The sequence below is a fragment of the Porites lutea genome, chromosome 6 (genome assembly GCF_958299795.1).
Source record: "Porites lutea chromosome 6, jaPorLute2.1, whole genome shotgun sequence".
In the NCBI taxonomy this organism is placed as follows: domain Eukaryota; kingdom Metazoa; phylum Cnidaria; class Anthozoa; order Scleractinia; family Poritidae; genus Porites; species Porites lutea.
Genome location: NC_133206.1, coordinates 12,026,751 through 12,049,247, shown reverse-complemented (window position 1 = coordinate 12,049,247; position 22,497 = coordinate 12,026,751). Strand labels below are relative to the sequence as shown.

Sequence of the window (22,497 nt, the reverse complement as noted above, 5' to 3'; positions counted from 1 at the left end):
GATTAAAAGGATCAAATTTAGAGAGCTAAAAATGTTTTTCAGGGATGTAAATTTGTGCTTTAACCACGAAACCTTGTGGCAACCGGAAAATAAGACGCCCTGACTTTTCCACGAGCCAAGGTTTTCCCTGCACATTTCGCAACATCCCCTCGCTTTCCTTGACTGTAGTAAGCATGAAAAACGCCGAAGAATTCGGCGTCTTTGTGAGCCAATTTGGGTATGGAATTTTCTACAAAGTGTAAGTCGAGAAAGCGGAGTTGTTCAATCAAGCACACCGGAGTGATTTTTTTCTCTCACCTCAACTCTGGCCACAGTTTGCATCTTTTCAATGACATCAGCTTTCTCATCAGCAGGAAATATGTTGGGTACATCACCAGTGTTAAGGATCATGTTGATGTCTTCCACAAACGACTCTTCTTTAATTTGATTGTCGCTAAACAGAAACACAGTCGCCTTGCCGTCCACACCTGCTTTGATCAACATCTGTAAAATAATTTTATCAACCCTTTCACTCACGAGAGCGATTTCACCACCTACTTTAGTAAGTAAAATCTTCAATTAAATTGATATAGAGCCTATCTTAAAAGGGAAATAGAAACACATGGAAATTACAACCTCTGTAGCGACATTTTCTCTACAGAGGTTCTAGTGTGAATAGTACTGTTGTAGAGTTTTATGTTCAAAATAATGTCTACTCATTGTAGCAACTTTCTGCAACTAACACTACTTTCACCTCTGTCTATACTCTCAAACCCTAAATTACGTTATTTAAACATATTTCTGGTGTTTTCAACAAGTCTCTGAAATCTCTTGCAACAATCTTAGGGCTTTTGTTCGTTCTGTATAATAACATCAAAGAACTTAGGCAGAAGATCACAAATTATTTACGCACATTTGCTGTGACTAAATAGCAAGAATTTCAGTGACAGCTACCTTCTTGACGTCTTCTCTCCACTCATTCTTGGTGTAATTTCGTGTAATTTCAATCTGGAACAGATCGTAGTCCGCCATAAAAGTGGCCAAGCGCGTGGCGCTCTGTCGACCACTTCCTCCGATACCTGAGCACAAAATAAAGTCCACTTTTTATGAATAACACGCATTAGAAAGGAATAGACTAACGACTTGACTGAGCGGCCCCAAAACCCGGTGGGTGGTGGATTTTGCGCAATTTACTTTCTTCTAAAACTTATCTAAGTACTTGGCCAAGGCAGGATTAGCTCAGTCGGTAGAGCTCTTGGCTGCAGCGCAAAGGTCGTGGGTTCGATTCCCGAGGCTGGACTAATACTCAGGGTCTTAAAATAACTGAGAAATGAAGGTACTTCCTTTGCCCTGCAAACGGCTAGACTTTCACGTGGCTTGGATGGGGCTCTAGCCAACGAACCCCAGCTTTGTGGAGAAACGTGAAGGAAAAGAAATGGAAAGGGGTGATGCAGGACGGATCTAAAGGAAAGGAGACTAGTTTGAGAAACAATTGGAGAGATTAATACGAGCTGTACTCACCAACAAGAAGGGCGTGTCCATTGTCCTGTTTCAACACTCGAGCGACTCGTGAGATGTGTTCAATGGCAAACTTAAACATCACAAGCGACATGGGCGTCTTACTCATCTGGTTAAACTCATCCAAATACCTGAAAAACACAATTTGTTCATAATTGCAGCAAGAGCCGAACCCATCGAGTCAGGGATAGACTCCCGTGACCGAGCAAAGACAATCGCCAAAGCTTTATCGTAACTTACATTTTCAATTCCTATGTACCGTTCCCACTTAACTACTGAAAAGACGGATAGATGGGCCACAACAGGAAATTCTGAGGGGTTTTTTAAATCTTAAAATGCAATTATTCGCGTGGAAACTTCAAAGTACTGCTTTCCTGTATAAGGTGATTTGAAATGTAGTGTCTGACGTTCTAACATGCAAAAGAAATCATTTCAACAGTTCTTTTTACGTTTTTATTTCAGGGGCCCGGGTAAGACGGTTAGCGGCTTGTAGCGTCAAAAGTATTAAGTAAAGTTATAAAGGAGTAGCTAATATTAGAACCCACTTAATAATTTCACTGAACAATCGCTATACTCTTAACAGTGACATGACAGCTTTTGAGCGCTATGTAGTAGATATGAAACCCACCCTTCCATCTGTAAAGTCAGTTGAGATAAATCCGTGACTTCATCATAGATTCTCTCAGGACTATCGGGATTCATGTAATCACCAAAAAACAAACTCCTGAAAAATATAACAAACAACCAAAGTTGTCAAGGAGGCAGTGGCAAAATGAAGCAAAAAATCTTAGCGAAATTAAAGTTACTTTATCCGGTCATGGTGATATAAATTTGGGCCCAAATCTATTACTTGATAAAGATTGCGCGATGGAATCGACAGCCTGTGTGTAAAAAGTTTTTTCCTATCTTACAAATTGGATCGTCGTTTATTATGAAGCAAAAAATAATATCCGTAATAACTGCAATAACAATAAAAAAGTAACTAAGTCTTGTGAGGTATCTCAGCAACATTGTCTGGGGCTGCGTCTCGCTGGCCACGAGCTGGTGTAGACTAAGGTTGCAAAACGCAGCTGAATATTGTCAAGTATAGATTAACGTCTTGACGTTTTAGCGGCATACAGCCATTCTAAAATTCATAGGGCACCTCTCCCTCCCCAACCGTAGTTGTTTTTTAATTTAGTTTATTTCTTTATTGCGCATATCAACACGACAATTCATCTCTCACGGTTTAGTACTGTGTTTCAAGTAGTTGTTATAAACCAATATACCTTACTGGTCATCAAAAAGGAGTGAAGAACCGGTTTTTCTTGCCCTTAATCTCCGGCCGAATCTCATTTGAAAGCTAAACAGAGAATTCTTTTCACTCTGATCAAGACAGAGAATTGATGAAAAAATGAAGGCTGGTACAAAATACTGTGGTCTTTCTTATCTTGCATGCAGTCTATTTCAATTTTTCTGACCTGATGTGATCGTCCTTGAGTTTCTGTCCTGTTGGTACAATATGGTCCAGTAAGCTATCCATGTCTTTCTTAAACTGTTGTTTTGTCGTTTCTTTCATCATTTCAAAGAACATCACTCGATCGTTGTTGTCAATGAGCCTGTCGTAAAACACTCGATAAACCTCGTGAATCCACAGGCGAATTAACTTGTCGCCCTCCTGAAGATGCGTGGAAGGAACGAGAAGAACACCAAACACGACACGCGCGAAGTCACGCAAGTTAAACACGTAGTGTGATTTGCTGGGAGTTGGCAGAAATTTCTCGACAACAGCCTTGTACACGTGCATTGTTGCTTGGACAAGAATCTGCAAAAGGAACAAAATGTGGAAAGGGTGCTCTTTAAGCCTGCTGAAGTAACATAACGATAATAAAATATTCGCGCTAATGACCTCTCAAGCTATCAAAGAAGAGTGTATCATTTGTCTGGATTATCCCAAGATGTAAGGAACTTTCTTACAAATTCCTCAATTTAACCATCATTTCTCGTTCACACCTCTCTCACTTCCTAAAAGGGAGCGGCTTTATTGTAAAACCGGTTTACTATAGCGTCATAGTTCGCACATTTTGCCCGACCTCTGGTCATTGTAAGGTAAAATGACGTCACACTCGAATACACCCATACCAATGACAAAACGAGATATCATCCGGGACACACTGTCAATTTAAATTTGTCGTGCAGTAACAACTACATTTTTGGTTTCACCTCCGAATTAACCTGTGAGAAAGCTCGTCTTCAGTTATGGCGAGCAAAGCGAGCCCTAAATAGAGAGCTTGCTCGCAGGCTACCTACGAAGCTATTTTATCGACAGCGACGATATCAAGCCTACAAAGGCGTGTTAATCTTACGATCACCCATTTTTGTTTACAAGCTCACCTTTCCCAGTCTTCCGAAGGACGCATCGAATCCTTTGGCAAAATGCCAGTCCACGATGGATGTAAAAATCTTGGTCATGGTGTTGTCATCAAACGAGTCAATTGATATGATATTGAGATGACGTGTGAACCGGCCTGAGATATCATTACGGCCCCCACCGGGGGGACCCATGGCAGAAACGAATAACTGGAAACAGAAGAAATCACAATCAAATATGATAAACTGTCTTCACCAAGACACGAATGGGAATTCATAGAGTATTTATTGTGATGCAGTAGAACCTTGGTGTAACGAACTTCTAGATAACGAAGTCCTCGATATAACGGACCATATTCTCCGCCCCAGTAACAGTGAAATATATGGAAAAAAACCATCGACATAACGAGACCACGTTATAGCGAACATATTTTTCCAGTCCCTTGCCCATTCGTTAAATCGAGGTTCCACTGTATGTAGCAGGCGACAAAAGAGATGCGAGTCCTCTGAGTTAGTTACCATTAAGGCAATGACACATTTTATACTTCAAAAGCTACCAAGCTCCACACGCAAATCTTACAGAAACTCCTTACTACAGCCGTGACATGGCCAAAGGACATCTAAAGAACAATCTTCGATTGAGTTGCATAAAACCCAAACTCAGTAGTTACACCAGCCAATCTCAACAAATGCGAACGGTGTAAACCATCCAAACTCCACAGGAAATACAAGAGCAGCGTCTACGTTCTGAATGCGCACGTCACTAGTTGGTTGGGAGAAAACGTTTGTATATCGGTAAAACTGAACCTACCATATCCATGAGCTCCAGCTTGGATGTATCCTTCCGATCGTACCAGTGAGAATGATCAATCCACTAAAAAGAACATTTGATAAATTACTTCAACAAATAATCGACGCAAATAACAGCTAAAGTAAATACAAAGTTTTCACAACAATCGTCCCATAAGAGAATGGCACGAAACAACTTTTGAAAGTGAACCGCGTGTTCTGCAACTGTGAAACAGTGCATAAAAATGCACATTACAATGAGATTTAGCTAATGTGGATGGAAATATAATCAAGTACAATTCCAATCTGGTTTTGAGTATAGCGTTTTCGTCTCACCTGTCTCAGCAATTCAATTGGAGGTTGGGCACCATACTTTTCCTTGGAAGGCATATTGAGATCGTCCACAAACACAACACACCTCTTGCCTGGAGGGGGTCCGTATACTCCTTTGCGACGCCTGTTATAGAAGCCATTACGCGTGAGAATGATCAGTAAATTTTAAAATTATCGATAAAGATAGTAACAAAAAAAGTGAGGTTGTCATTTGAAGACAAGTGCACAAAAGAAATGTTCAGATTACCTGTCCAACTTAGCCATGATGATGTCTTGAGTCTGACCTGCACTGGTGCGAGCTGAAAAGTTTATGTTGATTGGAAGATACCTTAAAGAAAAGGAATACGAAGAAAAGCAGTTTAATTCAAACCAAAGCAATCAACAGGCAACTTATAATCCCAGCTCTGAGAACAAAAATCAAGTCGTTATTGCCCTTATTTGCTCTGTCTGCTGATTGCACAATTTAATTCGTTTGATATTGGCAGGGGACTTACCTCATTGGAAATAAAACGCATCGAGTAAAATAATCAACCAAATAGAGGCGACTCCCCAGAAAAGCGTCGCATACATGTTCTGAAATTGGGGCAATAAGCCATAGGTATCAACTCTTATTGGTTAAAAAATGCGGCAAGGTTTTAAACCAGAATATAGTGTGGCAACATAAAACGAGAGATGATAACTTTAAAATAATAATTATTTTAATATATACGATCGATTACAATTGTTCAAAAAGATCGTACTTCTCTTTCGGCATTCCAATGATGTAGTTGTTGGTGATGGCTGACTTTCCTGTTCCAGTTGGACCGATGAACAGTAATGGCTTGTTGTGAGTTAGAAATGCTTCCAAGAAAAACATCTGACGCGCAGTTTCATCTGTCGGAATCATCAGTTCGCTGACCTGTCAAACAAAAATTGAAATCTTCAGGTTAACAATACCCATTTTAAGGCTTTATAGTCAAGTCGATGGTTTATCAGCATTTCCAGTTGACGGTAGGTTATTAAACTTGCCGCAATTATATCTTACGCGTTTCACTTGTAACAGAATGCTTTAATGCAAACGGAGCGAGCTTTTCAGGTCGCATAACTGCCCTAAGCAAGCCACGAGGTCGCGAGAGGCCACCTCTGTCCCGCAGGTCATACTTGATAGGACAAAGAACTTTTTCCAAAGTCTAGTCAGTGCTTAGAGGTTTAGGATCAGAACAACCAGAAGCGAAGCAAAATTTTTCACAGCGTCGTAGTAATCACTCAAGGCCGATCATAAAATGCGATAAAGAATATCTGATGAAACAATCAAAGCTCAGAGCAATACATGCAGCCAGCTGGAAACGCGGGAAAACCCTAGAGAGTAAAAGCGGGCAAGTGTCTGCATACGTTAGGGACTTTCTTCTGATTGGTCGAGAGGGTGGCATTAGATTTTAAACCAGTCACAAAGTTAAGCAGCGCACAAACACGGCAATCACAAATTACTCTCCTCAATCGCTGAAATCTGCAGTAAAACTTTCATACGTCGGAAGGTGATCGCAAACTGTCCTCAAGGAGACCATCAGAAAGGAATTTAACTATTAGCATAAGATTGCTTAAGTGACCTTTTTTTCTAGACACGGTATCTAGCAAACCATCACAAGAACTTTCTTTTCTACGTTAAAAAAAGGGTGAGAATGCGCGTTACCTTGGCGTCTTTGGGGATGACGCTCTTAGCTTTGTCCACTCTCTCAATCCAGTTGTTCCATGAACCGCTGGCTTGTTTTACAAAATAGAAGTCATACACAGTACCACGGTCGGGAAACACGTTTTGCTGCAGGACGAAAAAAGCAGTTAAATTTCATTGACGTTGAAAATTTGAATAACAAAAATAACAAAGTTTATTAGGTGAAAATTTGCCATCGATAACTGTCGATTAATGGACCAAAAAACTTCAAACAAGCACTGGTTAAATTCTGTTGCTTTCTGAAACGTATACAATATCCATGGCTGGTTAAACTATTATTCAATTTTAAATACAAGTTTTACAAAAGATGAAGTAAGCAATTAAAACTATGGGTTTAGGAGTTTAACAACATTTCTTTACCTTTGTCATCTTAATGTTGTTGGGCTTAGGGTGATCTTTATCTGTTCCGCTGATCAGCAATCTGAAAAACGCATCAAACTTCTTTCGACTGTCTCCGTTTATGGTACCACCAATGGACCAAACCATGGCAAAGATAAACAGGCCTTGAAGCCAGTTTGTGATCTGCAATCGGAAGGTTATTAAATGATATACAGTAAAACTCGCGCACAGCGTTAATTGCAGACGTAATGGTCTGTCTGATCCGTGGTTTGGTTTCAAACCATTATGTTGTTTCCTTGGACAAAAAACTTTGGTCTACCTTGTTTCTCTCCAACAAAGTGTATAAGTCAAGGCCATCAACCCCTGGGGATACCCCTGACATAGACTAGTATCCTTTTCGGGGAGGTGGTAATTCCCCTCAGTACTTCATGCCATATAAAACTGCACTCAGTGCAAGAGCTCGGGTTGCATGGGTTCGTTAACAAGTTTCTCTACGTTAGGGAAGTGCTTCATCGAGTAACAATGCACTCGGTCACCCTTACTGTTCCTGAGTTCAATGGATCCAACATCAGTCTGACTGAAACCCAAAGTTCAATCTTAAGCGGCCGCATCTTGCAAGCGAAGATAACTGAAACCCGTCACATAACATGGCATAACGTACAATACGAAAGACTTAATGGAAGTGCTATTTTCATGGCAATCCTGAATTTGAGAGAAAACTGACAACAGTGTTTATAACAGTTTCAAACAGGACAAGTACATCACGTGATGATGACGTATACATACCTGTGAGCTAGACATCCTGTCAGCTCCTTCAGCATGCTCCTGCGCAGCTATCTCGTCCAACAGACACGAGTACAAATTCATAAAAGAATTCACCAGGTGCATATCAGATGTTTGGATGAAAAATTTGCACTCATGGCGGAGAAAAGCTGATAATTAATGTAAAAGAAAATCAGAAAATCATCAACATCAGACGATATTGAAACACTCTTAACATATGAATGAAAGCGCGGGGAAACGATGGAAGAAACCTTGCTCTGTGATTTATGCTACACGAGCCGGCATGATGGAGATATGTTATCCGCTCAGGATCACCTGCTTTGCTTCCGCACGACAAGGCTTTTTAGCCCACATAATGCTTCGCTTTCTCGGTCCATACAAACTCTAGGTTATACATCTTCACCGAAAAACTTTTCTAAGCGCATTCATAATTCATCGCATGGTCATTAACGAAATACAATTGTGTAAACCATTAAGTCATACATAGAGTGAATAAATTGTCACAAAAATACAACATCACACTTCAAAGTTGCTCTAGCTATAACTTACACAAAGACGGTTGCATGAGCCACATAAACAGCGCCCGGATAGTCTCCAAATGCTCAGCGGTCAGACTCTTGGGAAGTATGTTCAGGTAAGACTCCATCAAAGGTTCCCATCCAAGCTAATAAGAGAACAGAAAGAAAATACTTAACTGGGGAAAAGGTTTATTTTTCAAAGAAACTAAGGTGTTGCTTTGATGGGAAGCAAAACATGAAAATTATTTCCTTATAAGGTTAATTGGACAAAATAAAAAATTCAAGGAGGTATTGGTTTTGTGTGATGTTTGATTTGAAAGATGAAGAACGTGAAGAAACGTAAGGCTGCTGAGTATAACTTGACTTTTAAGAATGAGAAACCTACGCTGCCAAGGCCACGTGTCTCACCTGGTGAGGCTCCAGATAGATCATACCACATCGACTAACAGTGGCAGGAGAAGCTTGTTCCAGATCAGCCGGTTCAAAGATTAAACTCTGCCTGTTGTTCATCTGTATGATTTCACCACTCATCAGACACAACTGTCGCAAAACAAAAAGCAAAAAACAAAGTAAAAGGTTAAAACGATAATTCAAGTTACTTTTCTTATCATTATCATGTACTTACCAGTTTACTAAAAATACAGCGAGGAACAGTTGACTAAGGGCAACAAAAGAAAAGAGGACATGACCACTGCTACCTGTAAAAGTTATTTCAGAGTGGATCAATTATTTTCTCTAAGAGCCACGAGTTTTTTTGCTCACCGCTTCGGTAAAATTACCTGTTGTCATGTCAACTGCACGATTTTAGCAAACAAAATCAACTACTTCTTAAGTGGGCAATTATTCTTGGAATCTTCAAGCTTAGCCTGGGAATTTGTCGATCTAATTCTAGTTGTTTGTTCAAGAGGCATTTTAAGCGCATTCGGCCCAGACGTACTTTCTTGTTGTCGTCAAGCACAGTATTCATGTTTTCAATCCAAACTGCATCAACAGGTCCATCAAAGATCAGCCATTTTCTTTCCTCTGTAGTTGATGACGCATGCTCTCTAAAGGAGTTGGCTAACACACCGTCCGACCACTCGTGGGAAACTGGATCGAAGCAGCCATAGAGTTCACCCATGCTTATCGACTTGGGGTTGATGATCTTATAAATCACCTAGAAAAATTTACAGAAGAAAATCAAAACGAATTTTCGTGTTAGCTCTAGAGGACTAAACCTGAAAGACACGTGACACAAACAAATCAAGCAAAGCAAAGCTGGATTAATTAGTTTGATTGGTTTAGAAAAAGAAGGGAAAGCACGCTGCTTTTGGTTGGTTTGGCAAAAGCAACAAGCACCAAGCAAAGAAACAGATCGCGAGCGACTATTCTCTTCATTGTCACTCGCTTGTCAGCTTTCGGATAAGACAATCGATGAAGGCATTGCATTGCATATCCACACTGATATTGCTGGAATGAGAACGATCTAGCTGCTACCTGTGAACAGTTCCAAATGCTCTCTACATACTACTTGTTGGATAGTTTAGTTATCAACGACGGTCACTAAAATGCATAACTATTTCAACTCAATAGAACACACGAAAACAGGTTTCTCACTGCTAAAAGTTTAAGGGTCTAACTACATAGAGAACGACTGCTTAAAGCCTCTATTCTGCCGTGTGTCGCTAGTTCAAGCATGTAGAACTAGCGTACTCCTCTTAGTTTTACCACGCTGAGACATCTAGGATATCAGGGAAATTACAGATTTTAAGATAAATTCGACGGAAAAATGAGGGGCGCAAAATGTCTTACAGTAAAGTGTCTCTGATTGCAAAATGCTTACTCTTTGATGGGGGTATCCTCCTTTATGAAGATCAGACATTGAATCCGCAAGAACCTAAACAAAACCAACAACGCAAAATTTATATCAGAGAACAGGCGCTTGCTTATAAAAAGCCTTTCCGAATGTTCATCACACCATAAAGAAAACATTCAAATTTACCTTGAATGCCATTGTTTTTCCACCCAGTGGGTCACCAACAATCATGAAGCCATGTCTGACAATCATCATCTCATAAACCTACGGAAAAAGATTAAAGGCGACCCATCGACTACTTAGAATTTAACCCTAAGGGTTGATTGCCACTGTCGCGTATTTTTTCCGTGCGAACGGACGTAAAATTTACGTGCGTAAATGAAATAGAGGCATTGTATGAAAGGTTACGCGTACAAGTAAAAGTTGATCGAGGTTCAACTTTTACGTTTACGCATGACCTTCTACACAATGCCTCTATTTTATTTACGCACCTAAAAATTACGCGACAGAGAAAATCCACCTTTATTTAAAGCTTACCAAAAAGTTAAGAATAATATTTTCGGTGTCCAGGAATTTTCTGTCTAATATGCGATGTTCAATGGATGACAAGTGAGAACATACCTGAATGATCTTCTTGAGGAACCACTTTGTGGACTGTAGGTTGCGTATCTTGCAGTTTTCTCGAAGAGCATCCATCAGAACTCCGTAATCAGGGCTCGGCCAGCTGGTGCCAGGAAACAAGTCCGAGATGATGCCTTCGAACAGAGGAACATCCTGAAAATTATAAAGCAAAAAGAGAATAAACATCCCATGCTAAGGATTATGCAGGAAGCAACGGTGGCTTAGCGGTAAGATGACTCGCCTTCCGCGACTGGGGTCTGACTCGACTTGGTGTTCATATGTGGGTTAAGTTTGCTGTTTGTTTTCAACCACGTTTGAGTGTTTTTTTTCCGTACACTACGGTTTTCTCCTTACCTAAAAACGGCTTTTATTTTATTTGCAACCGATCTGGAATGAACGAACACTTGGTCAACGAGTTTCTACGGTCTGTTAGGTGTCTCAAGGGAATCAAATTACATTTATACTGACATTTATAGTTCAATAAAGGACCTGCATGGCGACGGGGGGGAGGGTTATGGCAAAGTGAGGGGGTGACCCTGGTGTAAATGTTAGGATTGTAAGGGTGCTTACAACTAAATGACCACCATTAGAATGATTGTTATACCTTTCCAGGTACCGTGAAGAATCATAAGGAAATGACTCGAGGCTAGCCTGCGAGCAAGCTAATAAATAATAGAAAGACAAAAAAGCACAGTTACCTGTGCCAAGAATTTGGCGAGATTCACTTCGAGCACAGCTCTTAGCATAAGCTCAGCTTCATCGTCGTCCGGATAGCGAAGCTTGAGATTCCCTGCGGCGGTTAACACAGACTTGACCGCTCTCATGCCATAGTCATAATGGGACTGGGAAGAGAGCTGTTCCGAACACAACTGATATGTTGCAACAATCTTTTGTGCCAAACTATTTTAAAACAAACAAACAGACGCCAAGTCACATGTACAGTACGTGCACTATGGTTCTAGGGGAAGTAAACAGAGTTTACAAGTTTAATTTATTATCAAATGTGTACACTACGCCAACATATATCCATTTTAACCAGCAGAGGACTAACATCTTGTTAAGAGAATAATGGAATTACAGAGTAAAAGAAAAGATTACCTTCTAGCATCTAAGAATCCCATGGAATACAGAGAGATCTCACTGATTAAGGCGTAATCAGGGACCATCATGGCCACAGTGCGGAAGAGAACCTACATTGAAAAACAAACGATTCAACACAATTATTACGTTATGGCTTCCATCTATGCACTGGGTTTGGAGCATGCGCGCAAAAGGACAGAAGAAAGATGCCCAAAGCAATACAGTGGGATCTCTACTAACTCAGTGCTTATTCTTCACAACGGCTACTTTTGTTTTTCCCGGCGGATGCACTCACTCTTAGTGTAGCCTCTTTACCATGGATTCCTCCCTATAGCGGACACAAGATCGATTCACAAGCTGGCCCTTGTGCAAAGGTTCGACCGTACTAAGCAATCAAGTTCCGAATGACTGGGTTATATACACTGCAAGCGCGTGTGGAACTCGGTCGATGTTTTTTAATTCCTTTTCGTATCCTGTACGCTGCAGCACTGACATCTTCAAAGCCGACCAAGATGGGTTCGTCTGATTCGCCGGTCACTGGGTTTCATAAAAGTGCAACTTGTTTACTAACCCAGAACCCACTCGAACGAAGGTCAAGGTGACAAAGACTCCTTTTGCTCTTTATCTGTCATGGTGCTGTACTCGAATTGAACTATGACACTGTTTGAGGGACGATATCGTTTCTTTGATGACTATACCGAAGTTGCATAGGAAACTGGGTCAAAATTTTCCCGCCATAACAGTCCCACAGTGCAGTTCGACAAAACAACGATCCAGTTGCACAGACAACTGCAAAACAGGAACCTTACGATCAGACAACGGCGACGTCCATGACAACCTCGCTGAAAAATCAGATAGACTCCGCATCCTATCCAACCATTTCGCGATTATTCCAAGTCGCACAGTTACTTAAAAGAAGGGAATTTATGTTGGAGCTGAGGAGAGGGGGCCGCGCCCAAGTTCAGACAGAGATGGTAGAATTTATCGCCTTGCCGTTCCCGTCCTCAAAAAAAATTAAAATTTGAAAAAATCGTGATGCACGTGCAGAGTTTTTGTTTTGCTAACTAAACCTATTGCTTTTTGAAGTAGCCGTTGCTGTCGTAGTTTCGTAAGGTCCCTAATGGCCACGTCTCAAAGACGCGAACTTGGGCGAGTTACGATGAACTCGATCTGACAAAGTATCATACCTTAAGGTTATCCGGTAGCTCCTGTCGTCCTGCATAACCAGGATTCATGGTGATAAACATTGTGCAAGTTGGATTGAGAACAAGTTCTGTTCCTTCAAAAATGAACTTTTGCTTCCTGTCCGCGATGGCCTTCTGAATCGTGTGAATCTGCTGCGCTACTACGCTCAGTACCTGTCAAAATAACGTCAAATGAAAGTCTTAATCGATCGCCTTGTCCAAAATAATATCAATTCAAAAGGTATTTAATCACGTTGAAACTTCAGCATCAAAGAAACCAATCAGTGGATAAAAAGTCTTAGCTTCGCTTAATGAAGATGAATAAATTCAAAATACAAGTTTCAGTGGTCTTGAAAATGTTTAAGTGCGAAAAATGGAATTGCGGTCGTTTCGCCTACGGTCTGTTCGCCTACGTCTAGAATCGATTCGCCTACGTCTAATATGTCAGTTCGCCTACATCTTAAAATCCTTTCGCGTACTATGACAATCATTACAACAATTTTAAAACAATTTTAACAAAATATGATTCTCACATTCTGCAGTTCGTAAACGACCAGTTTCCGATAATCAAGTTTTAAACATTTCAACTATCGTGTTTTAGCGCGATGCTTCTCTAGACAATCGCATCGAAGTTGGCTGTTGTATGGTTATCTTTTTAGGCTGCAAGGATCAGGAACAAGAGCTTCAACATATGAATCGTAGGCGAATCGACTCTAGACGTACGCGAACAGACCGTACGTGAAACGACCGAAAAATCGCTTATGATATGTTGACTTGATATCACTAACCTCCAGCTCAATCCTGTTGAACTCATCAAAACAGGCCCAGCAACCGGCTTGAGCTAGTCCTTTGAAGAACTTTCCCATTGCCTTGTAGTCCAGTCCATCCGAGCAGTTAAACACCACGCACTGCATATAATGAGTAGAAAGCAGTGATGAAAGCAAATCGTATATTCATCATACTACAAAAGTCTTTTTCTGTAGATCAAATCTATGTCCAAGCGTTTGTCCAATGTTCTTAAAAACGTTATCTAAGCAGACAGCAACTCCAGGTGTGCACAGTAATTAGCAAAGCCCAGATTAGGTTCGTTCTTCTCTGGGAATTTCGCGGATATGAAAAACTGAATTTACCATCATCAAGAAACTTCAAGTTTTCTGACTTAAACACTCGTAATTAACAAACCTTCATGTAGGAAAATGACAACCAAACATAAAAAGGTAAATCTTTTGACGCCTTTGACTCATTTAATTTACTAAGGGAAGCTCCGTCTGAGAAAGTGGGCTCTACAATTTCAAGTAAAACAAACCTGTTTAGCGACAGCCTTGGCCAGATCTTTAGAGGTCTCAGTTTTTCCTGTTCCAGCTGGTCCTTCAGGAGCTCCACCCAGATTTAGTTTAATAGCACCCATTAAAGTTCTGCATAAGAAAGACGATTATTGTAACCTTAACCTTGCACTACACGCCTGTCATTATTTTACAAGACCTCAGGGCTCAAAATAAGTACTACGTCATACGTTGCAGCGTATGTCAAGCGCTCATTTTTATGATCACTCTATATTTAATCACACTAAACTGAGGATTTCACCTGAATGCAGCCTTTTTCGTTTGTGGATTTAAACTGCTACAACTAAGGCACCACTCATTGAAAACTCATTTTAACAATGAGCAGTGTTGTAAAAGGATCGAAATTTTGCAAATTTCATCGTTTTTAGTTGAGAAGGTTAGCAATACAGGCATGGAAAGTTCCCTAGCACCAAAAAAAATACAATTTAGTCTTGCAGTCGTCGACTCTCCATTCAATTTTCGTGCTTTTCATGAACTTACCTGTAACATCTGTCAGTGAGAGGTGTAATGACGAGTCGCCCGCTGTTACCCAGGTACTCATATCCATAGTCAATACTGGTGGTAATCATTCGCACAATTGTCCTTTTGTCTTCAAAGTAATATCTGAGCTGTGACAGCCACTGAAAATCATTTGTATTGTTTACACCATCCTGGCACATTTTTGCAACGACATCACGAGCTGGAAATAAGAAAAACGCCTGCTTACTGAAGTGTCAAAAGGCTCTCTCCTCCGCAGAGGTCGCTTTGTGTCGTTGGGAGGCTGAGGAGAGGGAAAAATAAAAACGCGCGGGGCATGATGGGACGGGGAAGAAAGGAAGAGGAGCTCCAGCCCTTTCTCTCTCCCATCGTACCACGCGCACTCACTATTCCTTATTTTTTATTTTTATTTTTAGTGGAATACCCAGCGGGAGCCTCTGCGGGGTGGGGGCAAGAGGTCAAAAGGCACTTTTTTTTTCAAAGAAATAGCTGGAAAAATGGTACGACATGAATTGACCAACATCGAAAGACAAGAAAATTGAACATTTCAGTTTTCACAAACCAACAAGTACATATACGTAGTCTCCGCAGTGAACTTGAACCAGCCTGTAATCGAAGCTAACGGTGACAATGTCATTTATGTGTTGCATGAACACCAAAATAATCTATTAAATGCTGAATAACAAAAGTTGTGTTATTCGTCGCATAGACCATAAACCTGAAACAAATTGATGTGATTTTGACTCATGTCAATCTAGACAAGGTCTCTCTTTTCCTGTGCCCTTGAGGTAGAAGTGGGCTGAAAAAAGAGGAAGTTATGCAAGTAGCTTGAACATGTACATTACCATGGACATCAATCACAGTCAATGCACCAAGCGTGATTCTGATACCACGGTCCAGTTTTCCTCGGACAAGGGCCACGATGGTCTCAATCTGGGAATTCGACTTTTCCAAATAGCTCTGAAAAACAATGATTTTCAGAAAGGTTCGATCATATACAATAACGGGAACAAAGACGTTTCGTTACTAGTATTCATCCAAAACTACTTTACCTTTAAGCCATCTTTCTCCAGAATTGCTTGTGACACTTCTGCAGTCCAAAATATACCACTACAAGCTAAAATAATCTAAAGAAAAGGCAAAGTAATGTAAATGGGATACATACACTCGAGCATTAAAGTAACATTCTTCAGATCCCCTTTACACTTCTATCAAATGCAAAGTGACAAAATGATCTTAGCCTGCTGCACAGACGAAACTAAATTCTTGTTAAGTCCCTCTGCGAAACAGCGCCGAAATCCTTGTTCTAAGCCTCCACCTGTGTACCAGGATTTGAGTACGAGCCATGATTGGCTTGCTAAAAAAATTCATTGTCAATTTTCCAATGAGGATGAAAAGAAATTCGTAGCATGCATAGCAGGCGCTTGGAAGTTGTGGACGAAAGAGAGAACGGGCGCGCGCGAGGGAGACACGCTCCCTCTCCCCTCGCCTGTCTCCTCCTCGCGCGCGCCCGTTCTCTCATAAATAATAATAATAATAATAATAATAATAATAATAATAATAATAATAATAATAATCTTTATTTCTTAAGATAAAATTACATATCCTAAGTTACAATATAAACTCAAAAAACTATTTACATATCATATCTAAAAGTTATTCTGTTACTAAAAACGTTCTTAAACCTGTCAGTGTAGATTCTGGGGACAGAGACTGACGTATTTCTAAGATTGCACCTCGTGTTCTTTTCCCTAGGTAAAAACTGGAAGAACGGACATTCGGGGTCATTCGATCATTTTTTGTAGAGTGTCTTGTCCGCCTTCTCTAGCAAGTCCCTGATATTTACATTCTTGGACATAAACTTTCTTTTCATACACCGGTCTAAAAAATTCTGTATTACAGAAAGGTCGGAATCTGAGGCACCATAAACCGGCAGAGCGTAAGAAAAATTTGGTAAAACTATTGCGTTAAAAAGGTGATCTACTTCCTCCTGGGACATTCCTTCCTTACGTAAAGATCCTAATACGAATAATGACTTGTTCGCCTTAATTACCTTCGCGCGCACGTGACTACTGTATTTACAATTTTGTTGGCAAGTAACATCTAATATGGATAACTCTGCGCACTGCGGTATATTACTAACTGGCGCGATGTCCTGACTGAAACCTTTCTTACGGAAAATAATCTCCTTGCATCTTGTGCCCACTACTTTCAAGCGCCTGCTACGCAGGCTAGGAAATTCGAAACGCTCTTTCGGTAATTCGTTGAGTCCCTTGGGGGTCCGGAAAAAGGACATCGGTTCTGCCTTGCAGACGTTACCAACCGAGGTTAAATAACGTCTGCGACGCAGGCTAAGTGATCTTGATGTAAACCATTATACTTGAAAAAAGTCTTGAATCTGACACCCATCTAATAGGTCACAACCCAAAGTAACAGCGTGCTCAGAGTAATAATTATTTTTTTTCGGGTGAAGATGTATGGGGAGGCACTTTGTAGTTTGCAGGGTGGAAAGATGAGGGATTCTTATAGCATCACTGACTTAGCTTTTCTAACACCTCTTGTAAGATTGCGACTTGACGACACAGGCCTCACATAGTGTCTACAAGATCCGCTTAGATCCTATAGTAGATATCTTATCATCTGCATGGTTCTAGCAGTAGCAATGAGACATTGCTAAAATATCAGGCGAACTTAGGTGCTGATGAACAGAGCAGTGACATGACAAACACAAATCAAATGTTGACTGTATTTAATTGCGCATCTTACCTGCCCAGGCCACTCTTGCACCCATTTGCCGCGAGGCGTCTGGTTATAAGCATTTACTGCATCCTCTGTAACTTTCTTCAGACTGCTAATCATGACTTCTTCAACTTGAAAGAGCCACTTTTCAACCATGCCCTAGAAATGCAACGCAGAGTTGAAGTTATCTCACAACCTTCACATCATAAAGAATGAAAATCCGAAAAATGTTTTCTAACGTACACAGCGCAGAAAATGAAAAAAAGGTGAAGGAGGCAATTATAATCACTCAGTTAGTTTGGGTTTAATCATTTGCGTAACTAGATTCGAACAAAAGAACTTCGCGTTTTAAGTGCGATGCTCCCTGCCAACAGGAACATCTTGGTTGTAGGTTTTATTACAGTTAAGCCAGGTCAAGCAAATTCTTACACATTAAAGGTGTTACCTTTGCTTTCGCAGGAATGATTTTAGTACTGAATGGTACTGTTTCATTCTCGGCACTAATCATTCCCACAACTTCCTGATCTTCCGTGAACTCAAGCCTGGCGATTCCCTCAAAACATTTCTTTAAGTGCGGCTGAACTCGCAATGGATCTTTGGTCTCGGATAGAATCTCCAACAGCTCATCATTTGACAAGAAGAAAAACCTGAGTATGAAAGAGTCTAATTTAAGAGAGCTCGACAGGTCATAAAGCTTTCCCTCCCCCACCCTCACAATGCATTGTTGTGCCGCTGTTCGAGCTACCTGCATCCCAACTTTGAATGGAGGGGAGAGGGGAGGGGTGTGGATTGCGAAGTTACCCCATTTGAGGACCATGTAGCAACAATTTCGTCGCCTATTGTAGCATCAAATAAACCGTGCTCACGGTTTAATAAAGCTTCTGTGACCGACGGACAGACGTTTTTTTCTTGGCCAGGAAATGATACACTGAGAAGTTGCTGCCAATTGTCTCCAAGAATTGTTGCGACAATCTCTCAACATCGCACTATTCGCCACTCCAAAAACAAGGAGACTGGCCCCAAGTTTTCTGCACCAGGATTCCAACGTCTTTTGTGGTTGCTCGTTTAACCACGAAGAGCTGATGTTCAGGGACCCTGACTAATGCATGAGGAAGAGCGGGCCAATTTTCAACTAATGTAGGACTGTTAGACAATTTACCTTGGAAAGAAGAGTTGTTTCTTTTCCAGGTAGGCATTAAGACCCTTTTGAATTTCCTCCAGCAGTTGATTGGATTCATTCAGTCTTCCCAGCATGTTAGGCTGGGCGGTTGCCACAAGAACTTGCGTGTCTTTCACCTACAAGAAATATTTACATCAAATGTTACAGGTACAAAGTAGGCGGGACTGTACAAAACTTTCATATGTATAAGGACCTCTTACAGAATATGTTGATGTCGTTTGCGACGATTGCAAAATTAGTGAAAGCGAACTCCTTGAAACTTAACAATTAAGTATGATGAGGATAAAGTTGTCACGAGCTGTAGAAGGCAAAAATAAGAAGGGTGTTATTATGACTGATAAGATAAAGCCACTAACAGGCTCTGTATGTACTGACGATGGATGCTGTTCATCCAAAAGATGTCTACTAAAATTAAAAACTGTCGTATGACTTCTTCTTAAATTTATTTCCTGCCTTATTTGTAAGTTATACTATTCATTTACAGGTTTCTGTTGCGACTGGGTCAGAGTTGTGATAAATTGGACCATAGGAATACTTGGGGGGATGAATTTTGACCCAGCTTCCTGCACAGCACTAAGGTGGGAGCCATTAAAGAAGTGATAGCGGTCCCAAAACAGTCCCATAGTTCAATTCGAAACAACACCTACCCAATCTCACACGCGACATTAAAAAGGCCAATACTATCCTAAGACTGTAAATAACTTGACTCAGTCTTATCTTGGGGAACTCACGATACCCGTAATCTTTACATGAGCTTAAAGACTAATGGGACAAAAGCATGTGTAACGTGGTTTCGCAGGGGGGCAAACAAATGACAAAGTCTTCCAATGCAAGAAATCGTAGTAACTAGTCGAATTTGTTTATTCTAGACAAAGAAAATGAAGAACTCTTCATCTTAAATTATGGGTGGAAGTGATAGTTGTTGCATTTTTGGATGCAGTAGCGACGTAGAGTCCTTACAGCAAGCAATACTGACGTAAAACTTCCCGAAACTCGAACTGGACATTTTGCAAGACTTATATCGTCGTCTCGTTTTGACAAAAATACACAAACTCGACCGCGATTACTCGTATTGGCAAATGTTATCACTTGTATGCTCCCTGGAATACCACAGTAGCACTGGTTTTATCTCATCAATCCTAATATAAGGTCTGTTGGCCACTTACTGCTTCTCCCATGATGTCCTTCCAGTAGCTGTCTACTATTCCAAACTTGCGTCCCTCTTCTGGCATCTGAGCCATTATGTCCTCTGAACTGAAGATTGGTTCAAGATACAGCCATGTTGCTTGGCACTACAATAGAATTAACGAAGATCAATGACTGCCCACTTACCCCTCCCCTAAGCTATCATTTTAACCTAAGTGAGAAGTAGGTGTTAATGTTAGCTTAGGGGAGGGATAGGTGGGTAGTTTCCCAGAAAACTTAGAGAACTACACATAGTACACTGTGCAGTAGCGTTCAGTTTAAAGATGGACATTGAACATGAATCATACTTTTAAGAAAATTCTAGATTTAACTAACAACCCGACGCGGAAATTCAATTAAGAAAATTTTATGTAAGAATTTTTTTACCCAAATATGACGGATATTTGTTGAGAAAGAAAGAGAAAAAGAGAAAAAAAAACTTCTCCCTTCGCAATTCCTCGCAGGTACCTAGAGAGCAGGGGTTACCTTTCCACAAAACTACTTGCGTGCGGAAAGAAGCCTATGCTGATAACCGTCTATCCCCACCCAAAAGTTTGGACAAATAAATTGAAAATAACTGGTTTCTAACCTCATTTTGACTGGTTTGGTAATACCTCGATCTGCTGTCGTGTTATCTAATGTGCACGCTTTGTAAGACTAGCGAAAACAATAACGCACGTTTTTAGACTTAACACAAAAAAGTTGTGGTTTTATCCAGTTATTTTTTTTCACTCGGACTGATCGCGCGCTAAATTAAACACGCGTCATCGCCTGACTCAATTCACGCATGCGTGGGACAACTGTCGGCGGAGGCTACTTACTATACGTACGCCAGTCCATACAACAAAAAAGGAGTCTCTGCTCACACAGGACGTCCAATATCACACGTACCACCGATAACAAGCTTAATACTACATTGTATATTTAATTATGGTATTTTAAAAGCGAAGAAACAAACCTTCAGCCAAGCATCAAGTATATCTTGCATTTCGATTAGCTTTTCACACCATTCCTGCAGTGAGAAAAGATTTTAAAAAATGCATTATATAATTTCTACCGCAGGAATAGGCATCGAGAAGAACCCCAACTAATTGATCTTTGTGATGTCTGGTACAGCATTTGAAGAACAGTGAGATGAAAAATTACGTTATTATGATGTAGAAAAAATAACCCTTTAAAAGGACTTGACATACAGCGGTTCAAAAGACGAAATACAATTAAGAGAGCTATGGCATCTCAGCCAAATCTAGCAGTTATCTATTGTTATCCAATGGCTATAAGATCACAAAAATCCACTTCCTTAAAACAAAAAAACCAAATCTTTTAATTTCGAGTAGGTTTTGAGAAGCAAACGCTTTCGGCGCAACGTTTTCTGGGATGGTTTGGGTGGGCAAGCATTACTTATGATGATTGGTTAATAGTTACCTTGACCAATCACACCTAACGCTAACATCGACCAATCATAACTCAAGCTTTTCCACCCAAAGGATCCCAGAAATCATTGCGCCGCAATCTTGTACCCATTCCCCTTAAAGTTTCTGGAGTGGCCAGGAAATTATTTGTACTGAGACAATGTACACAGCATCAGTGACGAAGTTAACAAACCTTGATGTCTGCCTCAAAAGGCTTAATGAATGGTGATCCACTCATGGTCTGCGCTTTGACAATGTGATCATCAAGCAACAGTTGTATATCATCCACAGCAGAGAGAATGGATACACCCTGACAAGTAAAGCAATAGAAAAAATTGAGATCAGATAAAAACTTGTAGCAAATGTCTAACTTTTTGAACAGGGAACGTAATTTACTACAAACGCTTGCTGTGCCTTTGTCTACTTACCGTATCTCTATAAGGAGTGAACTCAAAGTACATGTCCTTCCATTCAATTTTCATCTTCTCCATGGCTTTCTCAAGACCAAATTCTTTACTAGCAGCACCGCTTACCTCATCCAGTCTTTAAGGAAACAGATTAATCAGTTACTTACATCATTTACATTTGCTAAACCCTTCCATCATTTTAAAAAAAAACTACGTAAATATAACCAGAGGTTACAAATTGTAAATGCTGCGAGCAGATGCTGGGCAGTAAAATATCTGAGAAACGATGAACTAATATACGCATTTTGCTAATTACAGATCCTCCGATTCGGTCAATTAATAGTTATGGGATAAAGGACAACAAGGGAGTCCTAGAATCATGAGTTCTTTGTGATTTGGGTCTTAATTGGCCAAACGAAAATAATTTGAAACTGTTTGCGCGCTCTACAATGTGTAACAAAAATGACGAAATTAGAGTGTTACGATTTGAAATCAAGTCATGATGACACCGCTGGATATACTTGCTAAAAATCATCCTGGCAAACAAAATTCCAGATTGCAACAGGACACCCGAAGTACCACAGGAGACCCAAAGATAAGCGTCCTGCTCGCCGCAAAAAGAAGTGCTAGAATGGTAATTTAAAACTTACTTTTCTGTGTGTTTGTGAAGGTTGTACTCCAGCATGTTACACAAGGATGTTGTTGCCTCAGGTTTGATGTCAAACCCAACAACTTCACTCATCTGCAACAACCATACA

The 22,497-nt window shown here is 40.5% G+C and overlaps 1 protein-coding gene across 1 annotated transcript in view; it reads right to left on the bottom strand.

Annotated features, from left to right (window-relative positions):
- LOC140941028 (dynein axonemal heavy chain 3-like) overlaps positions 1-22,497 on the bottom strand; it is a 62,581-nt gene that overhangs the window by 22,981 nt on the left and 17,103 nt on the right. The window contains exons 22-56 of the mRNA XM_073389975.1: positions 22,390-22,481; positions 21,761-21,875; positions 21,526-21,642; positions 20,879-20,932; positions 19,902-20,027; positions 18,715-18,851; positions 18,001-18,202; positions 17,583-17,714; positions 15,869-15,943; positions 15,662-15,776; positions 14,820-15,018; positions 14,303-14,411; positions 13,785-13,904; positions 13,000-13,170; positions 11,831-11,922; positions 11,431-11,632; positions 10,733-10,885; positions 10,298-10,375; positions 10,139-10,192; positions 9,254-9,472; positions 8,725-8,856; positions 8,348-8,462; positions 7,802-7,947; positions 7,037-7,198; positions 6,638-6,763; positions 5,709-5,866; positions 5,216-5,296; positions 4,972-5,092; positions 4,658-4,720; positions 3,871-4,056; positions 2,958-3,301; positions 2,126-2,221; positions 1,501-1,628; positions 934-1,058; positions 298-483 (exon numbers count right to left, since the gene is read on the bottom strand). Coding sequence (XP_073246076.1) covers positions 298-483; positions 934-1,058; positions 1,501-1,628; positions 2,126-2,221; positions 2,958-3,301; positions 3,871-4,056; positions 4,658-4,720; positions 4,972-5,092; positions 5,216-5,296; positions 5,709-5,866; positions 6,638-6,763; positions 7,037-7,198; positions 7,802-7,947; positions 8,348-8,462; positions 8,725-8,856; positions 9,254-9,472; positions 10,139-10,192; positions 10,298-10,375; positions 10,733-10,885; positions 11,431-11,632; positions 11,831-11,922; positions 13,000-13,170; positions 13,785-13,904; positions 14,303-14,411; positions 14,820-15,018; positions 15,662-15,776; positions 15,869-15,943; positions 17,583-17,714; positions 18,001-18,202; positions 18,715-18,851; positions 19,902-20,027; positions 20,879-20,932; positions 21,526-21,642; positions 21,761-21,875; positions 22,390-22,481 — 4,731 coding nt within the window. The remainder of the gene's footprint in view (positions 1-297; positions 484-933; positions 1,059-1,500; positions 1,629-2,125; positions 2,222-2,957; positions 3,302-3,870; positions 4,057-4,657; positions 4,721-4,971; positions 5,093-5,215; positions 5,297-5,708; positions 5,867-6,637; positions 6,764-7,036; positions 7,199-7,801; positions 7,948-8,347; positions 8,463-8,724; positions 8,857-9,253; positions 9,473-10,138; positions 10,193-10,297; positions 10,376-10,732; positions 10,886-11,430; positions 11,633-11,830; positions 11,923-12,999; positions 13,171-13,784; positions 13,905-14,302; positions 14,412-14,819; positions 15,019-15,661; positions 15,777-15,868; positions 15,944-17,582; positions 17,715-18,000; positions 18,203-18,714; positions 18,852-19,901; positions 20,028-20,878; positions 20,933-21,525; positions 21,643-21,760; positions 21,876-22,389; positions 22,482-22,497) is intronic.